Source organism: Oncorhynchus kisutch, linkage group LG7 (assembly GCF_002021735.2).
Source record: "Oncorhynchus kisutch isolate 150728-3 linkage group LG7, Okis_V2, whole genome shotgun sequence".
NCBI lineage: Eukaryota > Metazoa > Chordata > Actinopteri > Salmoniformes > Salmonidae > Oncorhynchus > Oncorhynchus kisutch.
In genome coordinates, this window is record NC_034180.2 from 37,102,917 (window position 1) to 37,129,444 (window position 26,528).

Here is a 26,528-nt window from a genome sequence, read left to right on the forward strand (position 1 = left end):
TGAGTTAGTAATACAAATATTTGCTGATACTGTTGGCAACATTCGCTCTCAATCAATTGTAGGCCTATGTATCTTTTGCACAAATTATTTATTTGAATTTCAGTCCAATTTATTGCTAGATTTATGTATTTCCAAATGATATAGGTCTAGATATGTTCAGTAACACACAGTAGGTTCACCAGTTAGCCTACTACCATAATAAATAACCTGAAAGCAAATAACAAAACAACAGAATGGGCAAATTAAGAGATTTATTCAATTTATGATCAAAAGTACACTGCAATTTTGTTCATTACTCACAAATATATTTCTAATTAGTTTTCAATTAAAAATAAGGCTTCAATTCTGAATTGATTTGGTACCCAAAATCACACTGACTGTGGAGATGTTTGAAAATGTACTGAAGTTGTGTTGTAAAGGCAGGCCTTTTGTAAACATTGTGGATTTTCTATTTCTTCTGATAGTTGTCCCTATATCTCTCACTGCTCCTGTGTCATTTCACTGTTCCCTCTATATTACCCTAATGCAGCAGGCCAGGAAGGAAATCACTGTGCCCTCTATACTACCCTAATACAGCAGGCAAGGAGGAACATTTCCTATTAGCACTAACTTTGCTGATAACTTCTTTAAGGAAAAATGTACTTACTATGACTGTGATATGTGGTTGTCTCCCCTAGCTATGTTAAGATGAATGCACTAACTGTACATCGCTCTGGATAAGACTGTCTGCTAAATGACGTACTGTAAATGTAAAATGTAAATGAAACCCCTTGAGATACTGGAAACTGAAGGTAGGGTTATGACTAACTATATGTAAAATAATTTGCCTGAAGCCTATTTCCCCCAGACGTTTAAGGCCTATGTCAAACCTGCTATGATATTAAAATTCTCTATCACATTTAAAACAGATACTGAAGACAGTCACAACATAAGAGAATGGTTGACAGTATGGTTCCCTGAAAAGAGTAAAGCTGCTATTATGAGAGGGTGCTTGTTGCCTGTTACTTGTGTGGTGTGTGTGTGTCTGTGGTGTCAGTGTCCACTGTTGTGGAAAGTTGAGTGGTTCTGGCTGAAGATGACAGGTTTGAAAATAGTCCCTGGTTTATTGGTGTAATATTATCCTGATTTACAGAAGAGTCCTGGTTTGGAGATGATGCTAAGGAAAGAGGGTCTGTTGTGATAGGCAGACCCAGGCTGAAGCGGACTTAAGGGAATAGTGATTGGTAAGTCACTCTCTGTGGGCGGGACCTGCTAGCTGACTGGCAGTCCGGCGTTGGTCCTCTTGTCACGGATGGAGCTCAGCATGTCTGAGACGAGCTCCTCAAGCCCATATGTCGACTTCCAGCCCCAATCTCTCCGTGCGTTGGAGTCATCAAACCTCACCGGCCAGCTGTCCGCTGCACATCAGGGGACAATCAAGGTCAAGAGTTTTTACATATCACAACTTAAGACTGTATGATGACATCATTCATGACTGGTGACCGTGTGAAAAATGAACATGCAAGGCTTTCAATATTTAATAATACTAGAAAAATACAATTTATTTATTTATATCTACTCTATACACTATGAAGGAGAAAACTTTCCATATACTTCTGCTATGGCTTATTTCAAATGATACATCTTGAAGTTCAATAACACTACACAGAACGTCAGACACACCATTAGGCTGAACAATGAACATACCAATTGTCTGGCGGACAGAGTCAGGGTTATAGGTGACCTTGAGGTGGGGCAGGTGCTTGCGGATTTCCGTGGCCACTTCCTCAGGGGTGAAGCTCATGGCATCGATGTTGTATGTGCGCAGCGACAGCTGGCATTCCGGGGCCTGCATGAACTCCACAGTCGCACGGTGGCAGTCACCAACATGCATCATCGGCAGACGCGTGTCAGCGCGTAAATAGCACTCGTGGTGACCCGTGCTGAGGGCATCGTGAAAAATCTGGACAGCATAGTCTATGGGAGGGCAAAAATGTACACAATGTATTGGAATATATCCCTATAATGGTAACATTAATACTTTAATAAATGATTAAATGATAAATATGGGTTACCTGTTGTTCCTCCCCCAGGCTGTGTGTTAGCTGAGATGACGCCAGGATAGCGTAGGCAGCGGAAGTCCAGTCCATACTTGTGATGAAGATACTAATAGAGAGATTTAACACAATCGAAGGTACAGCAAATAACCAGCAAACGCATATTTCTGTAGAATACTTCTCTTAATCTGCCCTATCTGCTGTGTTAATGAATTTACTTACTCTCTCTGAAAAAGATAAATGGCAAACGATCTCGCTTTTCTTTCTAGATTCCTCTGTCTATAAGAGAGGACCAGCAGGTTGTGTGTGTGTGCATGCGTGCAGGAGTGTGCATTAGACAGCGATGTCGTTGCATTATGACTGCATCTACGACTGTTTGTGTGGGCATGTACAGTATGTATGTTTGTATGTGTGAGCATAACAGGTCACACCTCCCCCATCAGTTCGCCATGCACTTTGGAAACCCCATAAATGGTGCGAGGCCTCTGGACACACAGGTCAGGTGCAGGGTCACGGGGAGAAGAAGGGCCAAAGGCTCCGATGGTGCTGGGGACAAAGAGACGTAAACAGCTCTCTAGAGCCAGGTCCAGCACATTATGAAGCCCTAGAAAGCACAGCAAAGAGAGAATCTTTAGACAAAAACATACAAAAGGGGTGGTACCCTGGATACTGTGGTAGCGTGTGTGTGTGATCCTAAAGCTGACCTGTGATATTGATCTTGCGTGCCAGGGCCACATTTGCCTCTCCCACAACACTGAGTAGAGCACTGTAATGCACCAGCCAGGTGATGCGGTTATTCACCACCAACTCTCTGAGGTTCTTAAAGTCCAACACGTCAGCATACACAAACGGGCCTGAGGGAGAGGAGAAGAGAGACAAAGAGTTTGATAAGACTTAAAATAGGATTAGTTATTTTGTAAAGGTGCTCACTAACGGAGAACAAACTGTATAAAAATAAAGAAAGTTGTACACTATATTTTTTCCCAAAATTGTAATGGGTAAACCAAACCAACATTTCAGGTTTACCCATTGTTGGATATATATATAGAGAGAGTGTACAACTTTATTTTTAATACAGTTTATTATCCGTATTTTGAGCTGAAATGCTTAGGAATCCTAAGGTAGGAGACATGTTCTTTTATGCAGAAAATAAGAGGATATTATAAGCACAGTATGGAGATGTGCATGGTATAGAGATTAAGAGAGAATTGTTGATCAGTCCAACAAAGAAAACGTACCACTTCTGCACACTTCTGGTGGAGGCTTCTTGATATCCGATAGGATAACGTTTTCTGTTCCATACTGTTTCCTACACATTGATATTCAATTAATTTCTGCAATTTCAGTTCATTCCTGAATTTAACTGGAGTGAACCCCAGAATCCAAACTATCTATTTGTAGATGTTAAATGAGAATTATACAATCTGGGGAAGATTCAGGCTATCAACATCTCTTACCCTTTGAAGAAAAGATTGCTCTTTAGTTTTTTCTCACCTCAGGATTTCTGCAAGCCCCACACCTAACTGTCCAAGGCCACCTTTTCATGAAGAGAAAATAAATAATACAATGCAGAATTAATAAAACACATCATCTCAATTGTTAATTTGTATTTGCTCAAAAGGTCTCAAAATTGAGAATATATGGGTGAAAATGTGTTTCTTGTATACAATATCAGAAAAAATTGGTCTGGATGTTTTTTCATATTCTGCTCCAACCAGGCTGTGACCTTTTTTTGTTTTCACCAAAGCTTTATGTAGCCTACAGACAAAAACTGTCCTCAAGCTATTATTCTGCCAGTGGTCACTCGCTGGGGCCTTTTTGTCCCTAGCACAGTCTGCTCACAGCCTATTGTAGTGAGGGAAAATAGGATTGCCACTTACTAAACAGTGAACACAAATCTAAATGACAAAAACGAGATTGACAACATGCCATTACTGTTAAAACATTTAAACAAATGGTTATATTTTCATAAACAAATCAAATGTATTTATAAAGCCATCTTTACATCAGCAGATGTCACAAAGTGCTTAAACAGAAACCCAGGCTAAAACCCCAAACAGCAAGCTATATATATAGAAGCACGGTGGATAGGAAAAACTCCATAGAAAAGCAGGAACCTAGGAAGAAACCTAGAGAGGAACCAGGATCTGAGGGGTGGCCAGTCATCTTCTGGCTGTGTCGGTTGGAGATTATAAACACATGTAAAGCATATATAGCCGATAGACCATAAAGTGTTATTTGCTATTTGAGATTTTTTTTAAATACAATTTAAAAAATGGTTTAACCTGTGATGAGAATTCGTGGGTTCTCCGCAGGAGGTAGGTCAATGGAATCTTGACTGTTCCACCGGCTGATCTTTCGGGGCGACCAACTAAAACCCCGGAATGACAAACTACGTGCCCAGCTGCGACAGCCATGGCACAACGAGCCAAATAGAGCTGCAGCGGAGGGCACACAGACCCGCATACCCGATAGCATGTCGAGCTGCTGCCCCTGAGGAAAAAGTTCGAGAGGCTATGTTATCAATTTCATCCGTCAAATCATTCTTTTTCAGTAGGAAATTACACCACGTAGGTTATAGACACTATTCATTCTACGGATTTATGTACATTGACCATGTTAGGTTTAGGGCAATAAGTTAGTTATGTAACTTTGTTGTTTAATTTAAAACAAACTTTATAGTGTTCGTATTGACTGGAACACCACGCGTTATGTATCAGAAGAATTAATAGAAAACATTTTACCTGTGTGCTGACAAAAACCTGGAATCTGTCTCTGTTGATCGTGCCAACCACTTGTTGACCAAAATGAAGCTTTGCAGATCGCACAAGCGCTTTCCACACTAGGCTAATAAACTAATTGATGTAAATTGCGCTGATAAAACGTTTTTCGTGGTATTTAACTCTTAGAATTAAAAGATTAGGCTACCCCCCGATTGGTCACTGAATAAGCGCACCGAGCATCCATTGGGTAACTAAATGGCTGAAGAAAGTCATGCTGGGATACGTGGTTTTCCTCGTTATGATGTAAGAACGCGAGAGGTCACGAATCAATTGTAAATTACTACAATATCCAGCCTGCTACGCTATAGGGCCAACATGTGGGCAAACATGCTGACTACCTGCTCACAGGGGATTTGTATTGTTGCAATGTTGAACAGGGCTGCAGTGTAGAGGCTTACGTCAGAGTCAGAGAGGGGATTTAAAAAAAAGTAACAAAACGCATAATGCTACTAGCAGGCAATGGGGAGGGGGGGGGGGGGGGGGGGGGGGGTAGGCTACATTTAAAAGCACATCACATTAGTCCCAGGGTTCTTGGGGTGGATCATCACACTACAAATGTTGGCAAGAAATAAGCTATGCAATAAATTACATTCCTTTTAATAAAACGTTTGCATATTGAGTACATTGACATGTATCAAATTATTCAAAACAATGCTAAAATGTGAAGTGTTTGTAGGTCGAAAATAAAAATACACAATACATTATTTTTTTTAAATGGACTTGCAGTGAAAACGCTATAAAAAAGGTAGATACAAAATATATGCATGTCACCATGAGAGAAAAGTATTTAAGAGTGAGGAACTTTCACAGTATGCGATGCAATTTGATATTCTTTAGGATGGATGAATACCTATCTAATTCATGTCCATAGGAGCATAATTGTCTCACCAAAAAAGTATTTATCTGTTCTCTTCCTCAACAGTCAATCAACCAGGATGAGTGTCACTGTGTGTTCCATCAGTCCAGTGTGTCACTGTATTTTTCGACCCCACTTTATCAGTGTTTTCAACTTGCCCCACGGCACTCAATGACAAGGTTCCGCAACTCCTCCTGAGCCTTCTCTAGGTGCACAGCATGTTGGGTCCAACGCAGGAACAGACCTGATACACATCCAGACAGAGGAATCTTGGTAGTAAATACATGTATTTATTTACATGATCTACCATTTCATTGCTTATTACTCATCGATTAAGAAATTAATGTAATAACTATTACAATTCACCCATACAACATTTAGCATACTGTATGTCAGAGGGCTGCAGTAAGGGAGAGCAGACTCAGATCTGCCTGTGTTACTAACTCACCTCTCCAGAGCTGCAGGGACTGTGGCTGAATGGAGGGCCAGATGGCCAGCTCAGTGGGCTCATACAGGGGGTTAGAATAATGCTCCCTCTCACTGGGCTTCAGGAGGAACTGGAACAGACAGTGGGTTCTCTCCTTCACCCCTGCAGCACACCTGATGAGAGCGAAAGAGGGGGAGAGAGAGAGATGAAGAGTAAGAGAAAGGTACAGACAGATGGACAGACGGATGTGTATTTAGTGCAGATACACTAAACTCTTGGACAATGACTGTACATTTAAGGACAGTCTGGACAAAGCATGAATGTCTCACCTCTCCTGGTCACTGTTGCAGAGGAATGTGCCATAGTCTGAGGCGTAGACCTCCATGGCCAGACGCAGCAGCAGAGGCTCAGAAAAGCCCATGGCCAGAGGGAACTGTCGGGCCAGCTGCCACACACAGTCCAGCAGCAGCACGAACACTGGAGCCTCCAGCCTCAGACGGGCGTGGGAGTAGGCTGAGTGGGCACAGCGCTGCTGGAACGGGTGACCTGCCTGTGGAAAGGGAGTACACACACACACACACACCTCAACAGATCAAATAACACACACACACTGAGATAAAAACATACACACAGCTTCAGCTAGTATAGCTAGTTAGCCACTGAATGTACACTGTACTAATGTACACATTACCAGCTCTCAATCTACAGTATATGAGGGTTTGAAAATAGTTGTAACATAAGGAGGTAGCGTGTGACTATTTTAGGGGTCTCACCAGTAGCCACTCCCTCTCTAGGAGGCCCAGGAAGCCATCCAGTGTGCGTGTGTTGGGGTCCAGGATGAGCTGGGCCAAAGAGCTCACCAGAAGGGTGGCATCTGTGCCCTCTGAGCCATGGACTAGAACAGAGTGGCCATCCCTGGCCAGAGCACCATAGAGGGTTACATAACATAGAACAATGTTATACGTAAACAAGATATTACACAATACAGGAAACAAAACAGCACATCAGCAATAAAAACAAAAAGCAAAACAACACGCATTATGACTCAGTGTAACACTATGCAGCAGTGTTCAAATCACATTTTCAAGAATTCTTTCAGAATGCAATGCCATCGGCATTTGATTGTGTGGTATTCCAGATCGGGAGAACAAAATGACTTGAGTTCCTGTACGTTACCACAATCACACCACTAGTAGTTAATTATGAAACATACACAAGAGCCTTTCCTTTTCCCGGAGAGTCCTTTCTTCCTGTCCGCACGAGAACCCTGCTGGCTGTATGGACGGGGACAGTATATCCGGAAAGAGAAATGATTCCGTGAAAGAGTATGTTACAACTCCCTGATGTCTCTCTGGAAGAAGATCCTTGCCCTGAGCATGTTTACTTTATTGTCCAGGGATTGAACATTAGTGAGTAATATACTCAGAAGCGTTGGATGGTATGCACATCTCCTGAGTCGGACTAAAAGCCCACTCCATATTCGTCTTCTCATTCGGCGGCATCTTGGAGCAGCCCGTTACACGATGATGTACGATTATTTTAAAATTTAACCAAGCAAGTCAGTTAAGATTAAATTCTTATTTACAATGACGGCCTAGGAGCAGTGGGTTAACTGCCTTGTTCAGGGGCAAAACGACAGCTTTTTACCTTGTCTGCTCGGGGATTCGATCTACCAACCTTTCGGTTACTGGCCCAACGCTCTAACCACTGGGCTACTTACCGCCCCAACCACTGGGCTACCTACCGTCACATTCTGAAAACATTACATTTAGGGTTATGAGAGTAGAGTGCACATCTACCTCTCCACACACTCTGCCAGTAGGCCTGCTGTGGCCAGGGCAGTGTGGACGTGAGAGAGCCATTTGGAGTTCTCCAGCTTGCTGAGCCAGCGATCCACACTGTGGGAGTGATCCCCACAAGCCTCCACCAACTTTATCAGACTCTCCTGGAGCACCTTCCCTCTGGGGACACAAACGCAAATATAACTATTCAGTCAACAGGCATAGAGCTCCAAAAAAGGGGTTGGTTAAAGCAGAAACACCCTGGGAACTAGGTTAGACATACGTAACACAACAGGCAAACACACAGACAGACACCTTTCCAGTTGACGATGCAGTCTCTTCCAGCAACTGTAGCTAGATTTAGATTCAAACCCGCCCCCTGTCATCCTGGCCTGCTGAGCCTGTTGGTTGGAGCGGGTATCAATGATGTAACCCAGCCCAGAGCCGTCAATCACCGCCTGGAGGAGGAGCTCATCCTCTCTGCAGCGCTTCCTATTGGCTCCTGTCAGGGGTTGGCTGCTGCGCATGATGACCTGGGAAACACAATTTTGCTATTTGATAAAGAAGGGTTCCCGAGTGGCACAGCGTTCTAAGGCACTGCATCTCAGTGCTAGAAGCGTCACTACAGACCCTGGTTTGATCCCAGGCTGTATCACAACCGGCCGTGATCGGGAGTCCCTTAGGGTGGCGCACAATTGGGCCAGCGTCGTCCGGGTTAGGGGAGGGTTTGGCTGGGGTAGGCCATTATTGTAAAATAAGAATTTGTTCTTAACTGACTTGCCTATTTAAATAAATAAAACATTTTTTTTAAAATCTAATGTTAAACAGCATTAATTACTGTACATTGTAGTGACATAAAAGTATTTGTGTGTGTGACTAAGTCCATATGTGTGGATCCATGCGTATCTCACCATGCCATTTTTCCTGTGGTAATAACAGAGGACAGGGAAGCGGCCCCCTTGTCTGAACTTGGCCACCTTCAACAATGTCTCATCGTCTATGGAGTGAGGGACAATAACAGCAGGGGGGTAGGAGGGACACACAGAGTAGTCCTTGTTCACATGACTCAGTCTCCACCTGTCCTGCTGCAGAGAAGGAGAGAAGATAGGAAGACACAACACAGATCAATAGGTACATATTGGTCACTGTTAAAAATAAGGGTGATTTGCAGTTCTACAGTATAAAGAACCCTTTTGAGGGCCATATATGAAGCGAGCCATTGAACCCTTTTTGGTTTTAAATAGTATGATTTCTTATAACAGTGCCTACACCCACTATCTTGATTCTAATAGGGTCTCTTGACATAGTGATCCCCAGGTTATGTGTTTTAGAACTAGAGTAAATTCCCCATGACAAGGGCTCCACAGGAAGCTGACTAATATATATATATGAGCATGGATTCATGCCGTTTCTCACATGTATTGTTTACACAGTCATAATGCAGGAAGTGGAACCACATGTAATTGGCTGCAGGGCTGGTATTGCGGCCTCAGCAGGATTGATTTATCTGAATCTTGACCCTTCCGTTTGGTATCCCCAGTGAAAAACCCAGCAGCGTTACAGTTCTTGACACAAACCGGTGCGCCTGGTACCTGCTACCATAACCCGTTCAAACGCACTTAAATCTTTTGTCTTGCCCATTCACCCTCTTGAATGGCACACATACACAATCCATGTCTCAATTGTCTCAAGGCCTAAAAATCGTTCTTTAACCTGTCTCCTCCCCTTCATCTACACTGATTGAAGTGGATTTAATAAGTGGCATCAATAACACATCATAGCGTTCATCTGGATTCACCTGGTCAGTCTATGTCATGGATGTTTTGTATACTCTTAATGTTTGTGATGATTAGCTCTGATTGTTGCATTTACTCTAAAACAACAGGACATCTGTGTGTGTGTGTGTGTGTGTTTGTGCTGCACTCACTAGCTCCTCCATTTGAGCGTAGTTCTGTTCAGGCGATGAGAGGCCCCACTGGTCCTGCAGACTGAGTTTAAGCGGTCTGTAGAAGAATGGATACATATCGGACACAATGTCCAGAGAAGAGAGATACTAGAGAGAGAGAGAGAGAGAGAGAGAGAGAAAGAGGCAAAAAGTTACTGACTAGTCAAAACAAAAAGCAAAACACTAATACTAGTTTTTACACGCTGGGTATGTATGTACAGCCTGTGTGTATTCTACCATCCTGCTACTGTACCTCAATGGAACGGGCAATGTTCAGGCACTCCTCCATGCCTGGAATGTCCAGCTGCAGAACACACAGGTCCTTACACTTGAGGGTGATTGTTCCAGAGGACACGGAAGGCCTTCATATGAAATACACACACATCATTATAGGGCTTCTGTCCAACCCCACATATTACCCTCAACACTCCCCCTCAGGGTTCCATGATCTAGGCTGCCTCCCCTCCAAAAAAACCATTCAAAAAAGCAAGTCCAACCCAACCAGTTGGTGGGAGTGGAGATTCTCTCAGAGAAAGGATGTGAGGCCTGCATTTCCCCTCCATATCAAATCTTTCTCTGCACTACACCTCCAAATGTACTGTCTGAACCAGATTCATAACTGTAGTAAATGAGCACTGAAATTCCTGCATTTGGTTCTTCGCAGTTCATGACACAAAGCATATGGAGAGGATTCAAAGAGATGGCATGTGAGACAGAGCTTGAGCGAAGGTGGGATTGGTTATTATTCCTGCAGCATCAGAATCCTGTTATTTTCGCACAGTGCTGCACAGGACATGGATAGCAGCACACTGCAAAACGCACAAACACACACAGACTCACACGCAAGGTGTCACACTTATGTCAAACCTTTGACTCTGGCCTGTACTAGAGAAGAGACTGGAATAGCCCAACAGGTTTTCCACACTGGGCATGGAGAGAGAGAGACAGTGAGAAGGATGGAGGGAGAGAGACAGCAAGATGGGTTAGTGAGACATGTTTATTAACAGGCTACACAGGCACCCTGACCCAACATTCAGACTGATGTAGGCTGGGAAAATGTTAACATGTTAAACACTTTCTTAGTAACTATTAGTTTCCCCCAATGTGACAATTGGCTGTCAGCACATTGAAATATGGGGTTCAGGCAATATGGCAGCGGCTATATGGTCCATCATTACACCTTTGAATATGACATTTAAATACTTTAGTTGAAAAAGCGGCCACGTATTGCCCTCACTCCGTTTACCTTTTCTCTATGGCATCGATGTTTCTGAGAAGTAACAAGACCAGCCGCGAGCTGTCTCCATCTCTGTTAGAGAAGAGCAGGTGGTGGCCAGTGACACATAACGTTCCTTGCATCGGTGGATGAAACGGCCGTCTCAGAACGACATCTTCAACGTTCGCTGTCTTTATGTGCTCTGAAAACTCCATCGCATCAGCGCAAGATGACAAGAAGCAGACGGGAGATCCAAGTCGCGCGCGCCAGAAATAGTATTCCGTTTATTTTCCTCTTCTGGATCTTGTATAGGCTACTTAACTGAATTATTGAAATTAAACCACTTATTCTTGTCCCATGGAAAAGGGGCGTGACACGGTCCAAATGTTGACTGTAGCTTGCTGTAACTACAGCTAGGTGAAGTGTTTGTTTGAAGTTAATAACATCTTCATAGCAGTTATTTCCTTTCGTTTTCTCATTAACCCACCCTTCCCGTGGGGACACCTCTTTAAGCCATACTTGGCTGCTTTCCAACCAGCCCCTAAAATGTGAAAACATCTTGTGGTTACAAAAGAAGGAAGTGAGCGTTTCCTGAAAGCAGTGGTGAGAGAACACAAAGTCAAATATCCTATCTATACAGGGGCAATTCATTTCAAAATGCCTATTAGTGTGTAGCCTAATATTGGGTTTGCATTTTGTAGATAATCTTGCCTAAAAAAGTTCATACAATTCATACTCGGTTCATATTCATACCCAGTTCATGATAAGATAATGGTATCGTCTGCATCTAGTCAGTCATTATAGCGTATCCACAGGGCCCTGGTACCTGCTGGCGCCTGAAGAACTGACAATCTAAAGACAGCAAACCTCACCACTAGACCATTGGAGTTGAGTATGTATATAAATCACATGCTAGATTTTTTGAGTGAAATCAGCTGCTGACTGATTTCTGTCTCTTTCAAACTGTTGTTGAACCGTACCAGACTAGTTAGTTTACATTACTCATTGATTTGATTTAGTAGCCTCTGCTTCCAACCAAGTAGATGCTACTCTAGTAACTTCAGGTCACTAACCTAAAGCAATACCCTTCTCATTTCCTGTGTGTGACCTGCATTTCCTGTGTGTGACCTAGTCTTTGATTTAAAAAAAAAAATATATATATATATATATCATCTGGAGATCAAGTAATAGGTGAGTAAATGTTTACACTCACATATTGTCTAAAACATGCAGCATATTGCTCTCCCATCCATCTTTCCAGCCCATTATTGGGCAATTGACCAGAAGTGTGTTCAAAAATTAACACTAGATGGAGGCATTGCCTCAAATTAAGACATTCCAATCCCTATTTCTAAGGAGTTTGTCTGTCAGGAAGACCATTAACTAATTACATGATGTTTGTGTATAGCTACCTGTACCTGCCCTATTAAACATGGAATGGCTACACCACAGTATTATCTGATCAAATCTAATCAAATAACATCTTTTAATTACAAACATTCCATATAAACCCTAAATGTATCGAGGAGCCATCTTATAATGATTCTCAGGTACTTTTGTATCCTTTTTAACCAGTAGTTCTGAAAGTAGCACTCAGGATACAAAAGTAGTCCGGAAAATTGCATACTATGTCACATATGTGCAGATATGTGCACCAGGTCATTGCTCTCACTCTCTTTCACTCTATGCTGTTTCCACTGAGCCATTGGGCCCACACTGCTACCTTATTGGATAACACTGGACAGGCCTCTCACTAGCTTTCACTCAAATGTGAGGGGCTGAAGCTAATTTCCTAGACCTGGAATTGCTAGGGGCTGGCCCAGGTGGTGGGAAATGTAGGGAAAACAGCTTCAAGGTAACAGTTGCTTTCAAACTAGGGATTTTGTGGCTAATTGAGGTAAGACAGTAAGTCTGCTCATAGATAATGCATTTATGAACTACACATCCTGCCCAAAGCGGGAGTTAAAAAAAATACTTTTTTAGTCGCTAACGTACAGGAGCATGTCTTTAACATAAAAGGTTTAAGAGATATGGCTAAATCAATTTCATCCCATTGCCATTTAATGTTTAAGGAATTTAGAGGTGACATTATACAAAACCTTTGAACCTGCACCTGAGTGCTGCCATAAGTGGACACAGGAAACTATTTATTTCACCTTAGTGTGGTCAGGTGGATAACATGAGGGAGGCTACTTGCATGAACTACACCTCTTCTCCATAATGAATATGGGAGGCCACTTCTGCTTCTCCTTATCATTCTATAAATAAAGGATCACCAGTACACTCCAATCTACAACTGGCAAGCCCAGTGACAGTACACTTCATGTGCTTCAAGAGGCATCGTGCTCTGTGAATAACTCATTCCAACTTTTTTGCAGCCTCTGAAATGTCTTTTTACGGAGATCCTTTTTAAACATCTAGAGCACTTGCAATGGATTTTAAAGAGCTGGGAGGTGATGATAACCCCGACGGAGATACTGATGGAGAAGCTGAGGATTTGAACAATGTGAAAGCACTTACCGAAAAACTAAAGTTACAAACCCGCAGACCATCATACTTTGAATGGCAGGAGCGCTTGCAGAGCCAACCATGGAAGGAGAACCCGAATGGTTCAAAAAATGGCCAAGAGACTGCAGAGAAATATGTGCTCTTGCCTGAAATTATTCGGGATGAGAACTCAGATCTAACCATCCGCAACATCTGTGGCTTCGATACCATTAATGACGCGTTGGAATTTCTTAGGAAAGAGTTGGTGAGCACACATTTTTTTGAATGCCAAAATTTTCTCTAACTCTGACACGGTTATTTGTACATGGACATGTTAGAAATTAATTAGGCTACACTATCTCTGCATTTCCTAGATATGTAGAATACAACGAAAATATTATAGTACATATGAATAAGCAGTGGTGTGAAGTACTTAAGTAAAAATACTTTAAAGTACTACTTAAGTTGTTTTTGGGGGTATCTGTACTTTACTTTACTATTTATATTTTTGACAACTTTTACTTTTACTCCCCTACATTCCTAAAGAAAATAATGTACTTTTTACTCCATAAATCTCCCCTGACACCTAAAAGTACTTATTACATTTAGAATGCTCAACCAGGACAAAATTAGGACACTCTTATCAATATAACACTTTGTTATCCCTACTGCTGTCACGGTGTGACTAGGGTGGGCATTCTATGTTCCTTTTTCTATGTTTTGTATTTCTTTGTTTTTGGCCGGGTATGGTTCTCAATCAGGGACAGCTGTCTATCGTTGCCTCTGATTGAGAACCATACTTAGGTAGGTCTTGCCCACATGGGTTTTGTGGGTAGTTGTTTTCTGTTTTGTGTCTGCACCAGATAGAACTGTTTTGGTTTAATTTAGTTCTCTTGTTGTTTTTGTCATTCAGTGTTCTGTTCTATTAAATAATCATGAACATTTACCACGCTGCACTTTGGTCCTCACCTTCTTCCACCAACAGCAGTTACAACTGCCTCTGATCTGGTGGACTCACTAAACACAAATACTGTGGTTGTAAATGATGTCTGAATGTTGGTGTGCCCATGGCTGTCCGTAATTAAAAAGTTATAGTAAAATCGTGCCTCCTGGTTTGCTTAAAATAAGGAATTGGGTGTATAGCACTTACTTTAACTTTGTACTTTTACTTAAGTATTACGATTGAATACTTTTTATACCACTGTACTTAAGTACAAAAAAACAGATACTTTTAGACTTTTACTCAAGTATGACATTTGAGTACATTTTCCACCAGTGTGAATAAGACGCAGTGCAACTATTTGGCAAACGTAACTACCAGGTAGTTACACTGGTTTGGCTTCCTCATGACGCACATGTGCCAGAGCGTAGAGTCTCTGTGCCAGATGCCACTGTTGTGTGACGGAGAGATTTATGGGAAATAATCGTGCTTTCACTGTTTAATTTTGCTTGAATGCTTGTCTGACTAGAGCATGACTTTGTGCTATCTTTGCATCCAAAATAATGCAAACATGCTTAAACAATAGGGACCTTGTTAATTTCAGAGCTGAAAAATCCCCAAATAGAAAGGCAAAGTATTTTTTCACATAGATCTTGTGTCAGTATCATTACACATCAATAGCACCCACTAAATGCAAAAACCTAATTCTGGGGTCCGATTGCTAGAATTTTATATTTGATGACTGATTTCTCCCCATTCTCTCTCATCTCTCTCCTTTCCGCCTGCCATCCTCAGAGGGAGATGCGGTTCCAGGACAACCGTCTGGCTCGGCAGCTGATCCGCCTGCGTGTGGAGATCCACCGGCTGAAGGTGGAGCAGGTGTGTCACCGCCACAAGGAGATGCTGGACGACGCCACCTACGAGCTGAAGGAGTGTGGTGAGGAGTCTGACCTGCTCTGTGACATCCCCATGAAGGCTGCCTTCGCCCTCTCCACCCCCCTCAAACACCTTGGCCTCACCAAGATGAACATCAACTTCCGACGCTTCTCCCTCTGTTAAAACATATTCCACCCTGTGAGGATGGATTTGCTGAATTAACACCTCTGTCTAATCTACGCAGGGTAATCAGGGGTGTTTCACTGCAAAGGTTTCTGTTATGACACGAGAGGGAAGACGAATGGCTGGAAGAGTGTGCAGACAGTAATTAGCCAAGTGGGAGGAAATGGAAATGACTCCTTTGATTTGTGCCCCAGCCCTGACTTGAGAGAGATAGATACAGGCCTCCATAGTAAAGCCCTGTAAGGGCAAAACACAAACCCATCCCATAGCAGCACCTTTCTACTGTACCTCAGGGAAGGTGCTGACAGATAGGACAGAGTAGACAGGGAAGATAGTGATGAGGTGTGGTTCTGGGATGGAGCTGGTGCGAGTCTGGATCGCCATGGTGTCAGATATATTGCACTGTACAAAAGCAATAGTTAAGATGACCCTCTGATAGAATGAAAAAGACTGCCATGATGGTGAACACAACTGTAACTAGAGATGTCTCTTGAGAGTTGCAAAGGGGAATTGTCTTTCTTCAGATTAAGAAAAATCTATCACAGCACTAACACACACTAACTTGAGTTCCATACTGTAACCCCAGCCCAGGAGCAAGTATATATAAGACACTAGTCACATCATTAGGGACATGTTCCCAAACTCTGTTGAAGGCCTCCCACCTCTGTGTTGGCAGAGTCCCAGACAGCAGTCCATAGGAAGCTGGAGGTCACATTCCAGCATTCTTTAACCTCTTTAGGGACCAAAAATAACAAGGACCTCCATGGGGTCATGGCTTCAGTGATATGACATAATTGAAGGCTATGTCCTATGTACTCCATGCATTTTATTTTCCATTAGATGAAGACAGATCACAGTCCAATCTGACAATGTTGTGTCAGATTATCAGGGTTGAGTTTAGATGTGTTTAAAGATATTGTTCTCAGGAAGAGAGATAAGAGGAGAAACTGAAAGTATCTTGGGGAAATTAAGAGGGAGTTCATTTTGAACAGGATTTGGTGGGTTTTTATCGATGTTTGCTGAATATTACCCAACAAAGTTTAAAACTTTGTTACAAAGTTGTAATACATCAAAATGTAGATTTGTAAGTGCCTTATGTACAGAGTTTTCACCTATATAATGCAGGAATATGTTATGTTATCATTTAATCTATGAGGGAATTATAAATGATTGGAGACAGAGCTGTTCTTTCAAGATGCTTGTTAAAAGTTTTTGTGTTTGCTATAAACTCACATGTAAAAAGGCAACAAACTTGAAATTGAAAATCATGTTTTTTTTATTTGTCTGTCAGTCTGTCTATCCAATAGAGAACTGGTTGAATGACCTCTGTCATTATCTGTGACCTCAATGAGTGCTCATTTAGCTGTAACCTTTCACATCCTGAAATTCCATTAATGCACAGTTTCATCTTTCAACTGCATCAGGCATTCATCTTTTTTAAATGATGTGGTATAGGCTTAATTGATCAGAAAACTCCTTAAAGGTCCAATGCAGCCATTTTTTTAAATCTCAATATCAAATCATTTTTGGTTAACAATTAAGTAACAATTGGTAGAGCCCCACCAGCCAAACCCTCCCCTAACCTGGACGACGCTGGGCCAATTGTGCGCCATCCTATGAGGCCACTCAGGAAGTCTCGTCAAACAGTTCTTACACCACGAGGGCAGTTGTCATCATTTTCACAATTTCACAGTATTATACCAACCTCATAGTGTGAAAAAATAACTAAAACACAGAAAATTCACATTTTTGACTGCACTGGGCCTTTAAGGGGTACAAGCATAAATTGATGAGTTCATAACCATGTCAAGTTGTTATCAATTAGTGTACAAAATGGGTACATATACAAGCTGTGTGAAGTAGACGTGATATACTAGTTTATGAGATGACCTCATGTATGACGTGAGAGAAAGGGAGAAAGAGAGAGAACCAGGCCAATTGGAACCATTGTAATGAATGACAGGATAAATACAGGGTACACAGGGTCTCAGGTAGTACCTTAAGGCCTGGTCCTTCATTGGATATCCTCATGTCATTTCCTGTGTAATGTGGCTTCTATTTCTAGTGTCTCTCACCTATGCTGTTTCCATTTTTTCATAAAGACCAACTGCCCTGCAGTTAAGATGGTTTTCTCTGTCCTCACTCCCCTCATATGCACTGTTAATCAACTAATAAACTGATAGCCCTAAGTACGTTATATCTTGACTGTTTCAGCATTTTCTTTTATCCTCCAGACTAGACTTACACAAGTTCATTTCCTTTGTCTGCAATCAAATACATGCAGCTTTAACTCCCTCAAGTAAATATAGTGACACTGTATTGTGTGTCTGTAGGGAAGACAAATGTCATTTCTGTCTATGTCTGTAGATTAGTTACGATACATAGAATAGTCTCACAGTGCAGCTTGTGAAATATTGTAGTGTTTACTGACTTTATTGTCCCCTTAGGGAAAATATGTTGGTGGCATTATCTACACGTGGTGGTTGTGTGCAATAAAATGCAAACACCACACAACTCAATGTAAAGTTTAACATTGCAAACTGCAGGCCAGCCCACTGGTCTTACTGACAAATAATACATAAGACTATGTAATATTACTATTTTAACCAGGCATTCAAAAATGATACATACCGTACATTTTCAGTAAAACAAAGATAGGGTGACAGTAGCTTACTACCCCTATGATTTAATGGAGCAGATCAGGAAGCTTACGGGAAACAAACAGCATAGCACAAAGCATTGTTTAGTTTTGAGAATAGCGGTAAGCTCATCCACTCATCAGCAGCCAGATAACACATGTATCATAGAGAAAAGCACTGAAGTGACAGGGTTGGAAAATGGGTTTTACTGCACCTAGATAGTTATCACAATGAGCCTGCGCAAGAGACGTGATTTCAAACCCACGTTACGAATAAGTGATAATAATCTGTAGTAGAAAAAAGAAGAGGAATCCCCCTGACTTAGACAGATGCTAATTGCTGAATAGTTTTTTCATTTTCTGTCAATAGTTTTCACTCATTGTAGCTGTGAATGTCATGAGATTCCACATAATCACTTCACCAAGGTGAGGGCCTTACAATAGATTATGTTCTGAGCCTGCAGAATTGTATTTATATGGGGATAGTTGAGACATAAAGACAGAAATGTGTGGCATGTGCTTCTCCTAAAGAGGTAGTAAGGGTTAATCAGTTCACTTAAAATGCACTTCAAAAGAAATTCATTAAAACCTTAGACTACCTGCAGGTATTGGATTATGTTTATGACACCAACATTACTTATCTGATTAGACGTTTACACTGAATTAGCCTTTTTGCAGACCAGGCTTCCTGAAAACGGGAAGCCTGGTGAAGATCATTTTGCTACTTCTTCTTCTTCTTTGGAGTTTAATGGAGGTTGTCATCCAATATGTTGCATTACCTCCCCAAACTGGACTATAATATAAATCCATTATACTTTGTGATACAAAATGGGGGAAAAGGAAAACACCCTTCCAACTAACCCTACACTCAATTAAAAACCCACTACCCCATTCCACTACTTTGATCTTATCTACTCCTGCACCATGCCAACGGCCTGGGAGGATGGGACACCACCACAAAACACACACTGTAGCTTCTCTGAAGTCAAATCTTATACACCCAAATACTTCTCTGCAGATGCCACCACATCTATTTTCTGTGATTTACGTTCCATTTATGTGGTATAGTGGATAACCATTGCTATGAACGTTAAGAAGCCAACCTTACTGAAGCATATATCACTCGTTGACCTCTCCCTCTGTGCTGACACAGATCTACTACTCACATATATCACTCGTTGACCTCTCCCTCTGTGCTGACACAGATCTACTACTCACAGGGATCCTCTCAGGATTCCTCCCCCTTGACCCATCTTCCTCTACTTTCTTCACTGCCACAGCATACGGCACTTTCTTCACAACTCTGACTCTAGCCACCTCAACCTGCCTCTCTCACACCGGACACTTCTGATCCCCAGCAACATGGGCACCCCTACAGATGACACACACATAGGAGGGTTACAATGGGAGGGTTACAATCCTGGGAGGGTTACAATCCTCTACCCCATGCCCTGCTGCACCCTTCCCACATCTTGGAATCTCCCTCCTACAAACTGCTGCGACATGACCATAAACGTTGCACCTGAAAAAGTGCAGTGGATTCTGCAAAAAGCTCAAACAGGATAACTGATATCAGAATAACTGTTAGTGTGGTGAAACAGAGGAGTCACTGTCAGTCCTTTTTGAGTTTTGAATCAGTCTTACCCGACAAAGTCATGTTAGGATTCAAAACTCAAAAAGGACTGACAGTGACTCCTCTGTTTCACCACACTCACCACCGGGTCTGCGTCACACCAAACAGTGGGCATCACAAACTCCAGGAATCTTCAACTTCAATTACTCCACCTCCACACTTAACTATACCGCAGAAATCACTCCTTTCAATGGTGCCCTGTTCCTAAGAGTAAAGCAGATAACAGATCTTGACCCAAGTTCTGTGACATGGAGCGCCTGCTCCCTCTGGTCAGAAGAAAAACAAACAAATATCACAAGTCCACTACAGGTTACCTTCACTGATTCAAGTACACACAACTCCTTTCCCACCCACCATGAAGCCACAAATGGATCCACCAAAAGGCAAGGATCCACTTTCTCCAAAAATGTCACTACTACTGGACCAGATTCTTCTTTATCATGTCCATTGCTGCCAGGCTCAGGCTCTGAGCTCTTCACCACACCTTTCACCTCACTTAACTCGCCCTCATTCACTTCCATTTCCCCTACAAAAATAGGTCGGGTGCAGGGTTTACTCTGTTTTGCACTTGACACCAATCTTCTTCGATACCACATCTCCATTTTTATTGCCCTCTTCCTGAAATTCAAAGCCTCATTCTGTTAGACCTCTTCTTCCTCTTTTTTACCCTCCATTCCTTCTCAGAAATCGACCTTTCTGTGTCCGTGTCCCAATATTCCTCTTCATTGTGGACAAACTCTTTATTGATGGACAGCTATTCCGAGACAGCTCCATTACACCGTGGCTGTACTAAATTCTACAGGGACTTCAGGTTACAAAAAAAAGAAGGTATGGGAACTGTAAAAAATATCTGAATATTATAAAATGGATATGAACACACACGTACTCAATTACATGCTTGCTTACACATACGGACTTATACATACACACACTGTCACGTTCTGACCTTAGTTCCTTTTTTTACGTCTTTGTGTTAGTTTGGTCAGGGCGTGAGTTGGGGTGGGTAGTCTATGTGCTTTTTTCTATGTTGTATTTCTGTGTTTGGCCTGGTATGGTTCTCAATCAGAGGCAGCTGTCGATCATTGTCTCTGATTGAGAATCATACTTAGGTAGCCTGTTTTCCCCATTTTGGTTGTGGGTGATTATTTTCCATGCGCTGGGAGGGTGCAGTGCGTCCTATGCCTGCGCTCTGCCCGTGCCGGGCGAATGTGGGCATTGAGCCTAAGGGAGAGGTGCGAGTAGTATGCACCATATCTCCAGTGCTCACCCACAGCTCAGTTCAACCTGTGCCTGCACTCTGGAAGGTCCGGGCTAAAGTTGTCATCCAGCCTGGAGGAGTGGTGCCAAGGCTGCGCACCAGAGCTTCAGTGCTCTCCCACAGCCCGGTCCATCCGGTGCCTCCTCCACACACCAGACCTCCTGTAGGTCTCCCCAGCCTGGTGGGTCCTGTGGCAGCCCCACGCACCAGGCTGTCTCTCCGTCTCCTCCCTCCAGGTTCTCTCTCCAGGCCAGAGCCGCCCGTCAGTCCGGAGCTGCCAGAGCCGTCCGTCTGTCCTGATCTCCCAGATCCGCCCGTCTGTCAGGAGCTGCCAGAGCCGCCGTCAGTCAGGAGCTGCCGGAGCCGCCCTTCACTACGGTGCTGCCAGAGTCTCATGCCTGGCGTCTCCCGTCTATTCGGGCCCGCTGTTAGGGTTCCCAGTACGAGGTCGGCGGAGAGGGTCGCCGCTCCAAAGGCGCCACTTAAGTGGGCCAAGACTATGGTGGAGTGGGGTCCACCTCCCGCGCCAGAGCCGCCACCGCGGACAGACTCCCACCCAGACCCTCCCCTATAGGTTCAGGTTTTGCGGCCGGAGTCCACACCTTTTGGGGGGGGGGGGGGGGGGTACTGTCACGTTCTGGCCTTAGTTCCGTTTTTATGTCTTTGTGTTAGTTTGGTCAGGGCGTGAGTTGGGGTGGGTAGTCTATGTTCTTTTTTCTATATTGTATTTCTGTGTTTGGCCTGGTATGGTTCTCAATCAGAGGCAGCTGTCGATCGTTGTCTCTGATTGAGAATCATACTTAGATAGCCTGTTTTCCCCATGTTGGTTGTGGGTGATTATTTTCCGTGTCAGTGTTTGCTCCATACGGGACTGTGTCGGTTTCCATTTATTCTCTTGTTCTTTTGTTTTCTGTGTTCAGTTATATTTCATTAAAATTATATTATGGACACTTACCATGCCGCGCATTGGTCCGATCCTTCCTACTCCTCCTCAGAAGAGGAAGACGAAAACCGTTACACACACACACCTGATCTGGCTCTCTTCTCTCACACTCTCTTTTCTCTTCTCTTCTCTCCCTCTATTGTCGAGAACTGTTTTATAATTTAATGTGATTATTGTTTGTCTATCTTCTTTATGTATTTGTCTACAAGTTTATATACGTTTACAACAAGCAAGGGGAAGATATCAGAATAGGGGCATTGGGAATAATAACATTGTACGGAATACATTAGTACTGTAGTGAAGCCGTCTCTAGAGTAATGCAATGTTTCTTTCATGATCATGTGAAACGTCAATTGCTATGGAAATGCTGGGATGTGTTTTTCAATTATGTTAAAGGTAATTATGATGCAACTATGATGGTGATATGATATGGATTACAATTATCATCATGAATATTAAGGCTATATGCACTACATGTTACACACAGAAACTCAACCATGCAAATTGGCAGAGTTATTATTTATTTGGACATCACACATTATAGTCTTACTCTTATACAGACATTGTACACCCTCTCACTATATCACATCCAATATAATACACATCAACCTACTCATTTGCTACACACATAATATCTTGTCTCAATTTTCTAACATCTGTGGCATTGACAGGCAAACAGGCAAGGGAATGAAACAAATATTGCTAGAACCTATTTCTTGAATTCTAAATATCAGACATTTGAAAGCTCTAGTTTTGACCTTCATAGTTCCTCTGATGGCAGTAACTTTACAAACACTAATAATGGTCCATTTAGACTGAGAATTGTATCTAGTTATGGTAAGGGGTGAAATAAGTATAGCCAGTTATAATTGTAACGGTTTAGCAGATCATAAAAAAAGAAGATCAACCTTTTTTTTATTTTACTAGGCAAGTCAGTTAAGAACAAATTCTTATTTTCAAATGATGGCCTAGGAACAGTGGGTTGTTCAGGGGCAGAACGACAGATTTGTACCTTGTCAGCTCGGGGATTTAAACTTGCAACCTTTCGGTTACTAGTCCAACACTCTAACCACTAGGCTACACTGTACATGGCTTATTAGAAATGGAATATAACATATACTGTTTACAGGAAACTCACTCTACATCCTTAGATGAAGTTGCGTAGAAAAGGGAATGGGGTGGTGAAACGATTTTCTGTGGACGAAGGAACTCAAATGGTGTGATGATATTAATTAACAAATATTTTTATCTGAATTTTTTAATTAGTCAGGAATGATTCGCAAGGAAGGTGGATCCTTTTAAATATGAAAGTGGATGAAAAAGAGATTTGGCTCATTAATCTATATGGTCCAAATCAGGATGATCCACACTTCTTCGAAAACATTTAAACCAATTTGTTGAACTTACAGATTATAGTAGAAGACTATAACACAGTGTTAAGTACCTCAATGGACCGTAAAGATAATCACTCTACCAACTATCATTACCGTGCCCTTAAGGAAATCACATTAAGGAAATCCACATTAGAAATAGTGGATATTCAGAGACTAAAAAACCCTGACCTAGTGAGATATACTTAATCAAGCTAGTCGTCTTGACTACTTTCTTGTCTATTTCTCTCTTGCATCAAAGCTTTAAAAAGTTTTAATAGGAGACAGAATGCGATCAGATCATCATCTAATTGGCATTCACATTGATTTTCCACATGGACAGGGATTTTTGGAAATTTAATCAAAGTTTACTGGAGGACAACTTACTTTTAACTAAGACAAAATAATTTATAACTGAATATTTCCAGTAAAATAAAGGTTCAGAAAATTCCCTTATTGTTTGGGATAAATGTACCTTCAGGGGTCATTCAATTCAATATTCATCAATAATAAAAAAGCAGTTTATGGCTAAAGAGGCAAGACTAACAAGGGAAATCAATGAACTAATAGTATAGGTAGATAGCAATAAAAACGATACTACAGAGATACAAAATAAGTTAGAGGGAAAACAAAAAGAACTTGTGGAACTAGTTAAAGAACAATCTAATGTAATCTATTACAAAAATAAAGTAAACTGGATGGAATATGGAGAAAAATGCACAAAATTCTTCCTGAATCTCCAATACAGGAATGCTAACAAAAATAATTTGCAGAAACTCGTTACTGAAGACAGAGTCATCTATGATTCTCTGAATGATATTTTAAAAGAGCAAGCTAATTATTTTAGGCAGATATTCTCTTTTCTGTCTCATCCTTTCCCACTGAATGAAGATTATGGTAAGGAATTATATTCAAATAATATGAAAATTAGAAAATTAACAAATGTACAGAAAAATCAGTGCGAAGACCAAATTACAGAGGAAGAACTTTTTGAGGCTATTAAATACTTTCAGTTTGGAAAACTCCAGGGCTTAATAGCATAACGGTAGAGGTATATCAAGTATTATTTGATATACTAAAAGCTCCATTGTTAGATTGTTTTAACTACTCCTATAGAAATGGTAGTCTGTCAGGTACTCAGCAGGAATGTCTGATTTCTCTATTATTAAAACAAGACCCAGATGGCAAATATAAAGACCCAGTCTATCTAAAAAACTGGAGGCCCCTTACACTTCAATGTTGTAATGCAAAAATCCGAGCAAAATGCATAGCAATCAGAAATAAAAGGGTTTTACCAGGTATTGTTCATCCTGACCAGACAGGCTTTTTACATGGACGATACATTGGAGATAATATATGACAACTACTAGAAATAATAGAACATCATGAAACATATAAGAAGCCAGGAATGGTATTTATAGCTGATTTTTAAAAGGCATTTGATGAAGTAAGACTGGATTTTATTTATAAATGCCTGGATTTTTTCAATTTCGGTAATTCTCTTATAAAACGGGTAAAAATAATGTTTAGCAACCCCAGGTGTAAAATAGTAAATAACGGCTACTTCTCAGAGAGTTTTGAATTGTCAAGAGGAGTTAAACAAGGGTGTCCGCTGTCACCATATCTATTCGTAATGGCCATTGGAATGCTAGCTATTAAAATCAGATCCAATAACAACATTAGAGGATTAGAAATCCAAGGCTTAAAAACAAAGGTGTCCATGTATGCTGATGACTCAAGTTTTATATTAAGTCCGTAAACTAGATCCCTGCAATGTCTTATTGAAGATCTAGATAACTTTTCTGTACTCTCTGGACTAAAACTTAATTATGATAAGTGTACAATATTACGTATTGGATCCTTAAAAATACAACTTTTACATTAACCTGCAGTTTACCTATAAAATAGGCTGACGGTGAAGTGGACATACTTGGTATTCATATCACAAAAGATATAAGCTCTCCACAATGAATTTCAATAGAAAACTGCAAGATCCTGCAACCATGGAGAGGTAAACACCTGTCTATTTATGGAAAAATTGCCCTGATTTAACTCCTTAGTCATATCTCAGTTTACTCACTTACTTACGGTGCTGCCTACTCCTGATGATTCATTTTTCAAATCATATGAGCAAAAAATATTTAGCTTGATCTGGGATGCTAAACCAGACAAAATAAAATGTGCCTATCTATATAATGAAAATGAATTGGGTGGGTTGAGATTATTAAATATGAAAGCACTAAACCTCTCTTAAAAGCTTCACTCATTCAAAAGTTTTATTTGAACCCTAAATTGTTCTCAAGTAGATTACTAAAAAAAGCTTAAGGTTTAAAATGGCCTTTTTGCCTTTGTGCAGATTGCAATGTCTCATTTTCGATTAATTGAAAATTATACTTTTTTCAAGGTATCCTTCTTTTTCAAACAAGCATTGCAGAGCTGGCCACAATTTCAATTTCATCCACCTGAAAAGATAGAACAAATATTACAACAAATAATATGGCTGATCTCAAATGTGCTGGTTGATAAAATACTTGTATTTATGGGAAAGATGTTTGAAAAGGGTATTTTGTTATTCAATGATATTGTAAATTGGAATGGTAGAGTTATGTCCTTCATGGAGTTATCAGAATTGTACGGGAAGGTCTGCTCACTCCAAGAGTACAACCAAATGATTACAGCATTACCCCAAAAATGGAGGTAGGTGGCAGCGGGAGAAGGTAGGGAACTGGTCTGTCTGCCCAATATTAAGGATCAAAACTGGCGGAGGAATAAAAATAGCATAAACAGGAAAGTATACCAGTTTCATTTTAGGACCATTATGTTGACAACTGTGCCATACAGATTGCAAAAATAGTTGGGAAGAGATTTTTGATGTACCGATTCCATGGTACAGGGTGTATGAGTTGATATATAAAACAACGCAAGATTCAAGACTTTGTGCTTTTCAGCTAAAATTATTATATAGAATTCTTGCCACCAACAAAATGGTGAATATTTGGAGCATAAAATCATCGAAGATCTGCAGATTTTGTTGTGAGGATACAGAATCAATACATTTATTTTGGTATTGCCCTCAGGTAGCCTTTTTCTGGTCTCAGGTTCAGGAATGGCTGAAAATGCATAGCATTGAACTAAAATTGACCCTAGAAATAGTAC

At 41.3% G+C, this 26,528-nt stretch overlaps 3 protein-coding genes across 9 annotated transcripts; 1 reads left to right on the forward strand and 2 right to left on the reverse strand.

The window, feature by feature from the left end:
• Positions 1-231: 231 nt before the first annotated feature.
• On the reverse strand, positions 232-5,283 carry LOC109894583 (L-threonine 3-dehydrogenase, mitochondrial). 2 transcript variants are annotated; one of them, XM_031829044.1, is made up of 9 exons: positions 4,781-5,283; positions 4,322-4,529; positions 3,531-3,573; positions 3,275-3,345; positions 2,741-2,890; positions 2,468-2,640; positions 2,055-2,145; positions 1,687-1,956; positions 232-1,397 (listed from the first exon to the last, which is right to left on the reverse strand). In XM_031829044.1, exons 2-9 carry the CDS (start codon positions 4,512-4,514, stop codon positions 1,252-1,254), a joined length of 1,137 nt encoding a protein of 378 aa, XP_031684904.1. In that variant the 5' UTR covers positions 4,515-4,529; positions 4,781-5,283; the 3' UTR covers positions 232-1,251. The 2 variants fall into 2 exon arrangements, with proteins under 2 accessions (XP_031684904.1, XP_020343769.1); XM_020488180.2 differs by having other exon boundaries at positions 4,322-5,283.
• Positions 5,284-5,393: 110 nt separating this feature from the next.
• On the reverse strand, positions 5,394-11,921 carry zgc:154055 (PH-GRAM_MTMR9 and Myotub-related domain-containing protein). 6 transcript variants are annotated; one of them, XM_031829043.1, is made up of 12 exons: positions 11,798-11,921; positions 11,075-11,585; positions 10,696-10,752; positions 10,082-10,190; positions 9,811-9,936; positions 8,795-8,965; positions 8,199-8,416; positions 7,902-8,063; positions 6,876-7,017; positions 6,432-6,652; positions 6,124-6,275; positions 5,394-5,919 (listed from the first exon to the last, which is right to left on the reverse strand). In XM_031829043.1, the coding sequence occupies exons 2-12, from the start codon at positions 11,257-11,259 to the stop codon at positions 5,825-5,827; spliced, it is 1,638 nt and encodes a 545-aa protein (XP_031684903.1). In that variant the 5' UTR covers positions 11,260-11,585; positions 11,798-11,921; the 3' UTR covers positions 5,394-5,824. The 6 variants fall into 6 exon arrangements, with proteins under 6 accessions (XP_031684903.1, XP_020343771.1, XP_020343772.1 ...); XM_020488182.2 differs by having other exon boundaries at positions 10,669-10,752; XM_020488183.2 differs by having other exon boundaries at positions 8,795-8,968; positions 11,798-11,920.
• A 1,294-nt stretch (positions 11,922-13,215) lies between these two features.
• On the forward strand, positions 13,216-17,727 carry LOC109894585 (protein FAM167A). The gene is made up of 2 exons (XM_020488186.2): positions 13,216-13,796; positions 15,267-17,727. Exons 1-2 carry the CDS (start codon positions 13,476-13,478, stop codon positions 15,528-15,530), a joined length of 585 nt encoding a protein of 194 aa, XP_020343775.1. The 5' UTR covers positions 13,216-13,475; the 3' UTR covers positions 15,531-17,727.
• Positions 17,728-26,528: the final 8,801 nt, after the last annotated feature.

Excerpts from the sequence above, each read along its gene's own strand:
- LOC109894583 (XM_031829044.1), bottom strand. The coding sequence starts at position 4,514 with ATGCTATCGGGTATGCGGGTCTGTGTGCCCTCCGCTGCAGCTCTATTT. Across the intron at positions 2,891-3,274 it reads ACCAGAAGTGTGCAGAAGTG|GCCCGTTTGTGTATGCTGAC; the intron begins GTACGTTTTCTT and ends CCTCTCCCTCAG. Across the intron at positions 2,641-2,740 it reads ACGCAAGATCAATATCACAG|GGCTTCATAATGTGCTGGAC; the intron begins GTCAGCTTTAGG and ends TGTGCTTTCTAG.
- zgc:154055 (XM_020488181.2), bottom strand. The coding sequence starts at position 11,259 with ATGGAGTTTTCAGAGCACATAAAGACAGCGAACGTTGAAGATGTCGTT. Across the intron at positions 9,937-10,081 it reads ACATTGCCCGTTCCATTGAG|TATCTCTCTTCTCTGGACAT; the intron begins GTACAGTAGCAG and ends CTCTCTCTCTAG. Across the intron at positions 6,276-6,431 it reads TGCAACAGTGACCAGGAGAG|GTGTGCTGCAGGGGTGAAGG; the intron begins GTGAGACATTCA and ends CGCTCTCATCAG.
- LOC109894585 (XM_020488186.2), top strand. The coding sequence starts at position 13,476 with ATGGATTTTAAAGAGCTGGGAGGTGATGATAACCCCGACGGAGATACT. Across the intron at positions 13,797-15,266 it reads AATTTCTTAGGAAAGAGTTG|AGGGAGATGCGGTTCCAGGA; the intron begins GTGAGCACACAT and ends TGCCATCCTCAG.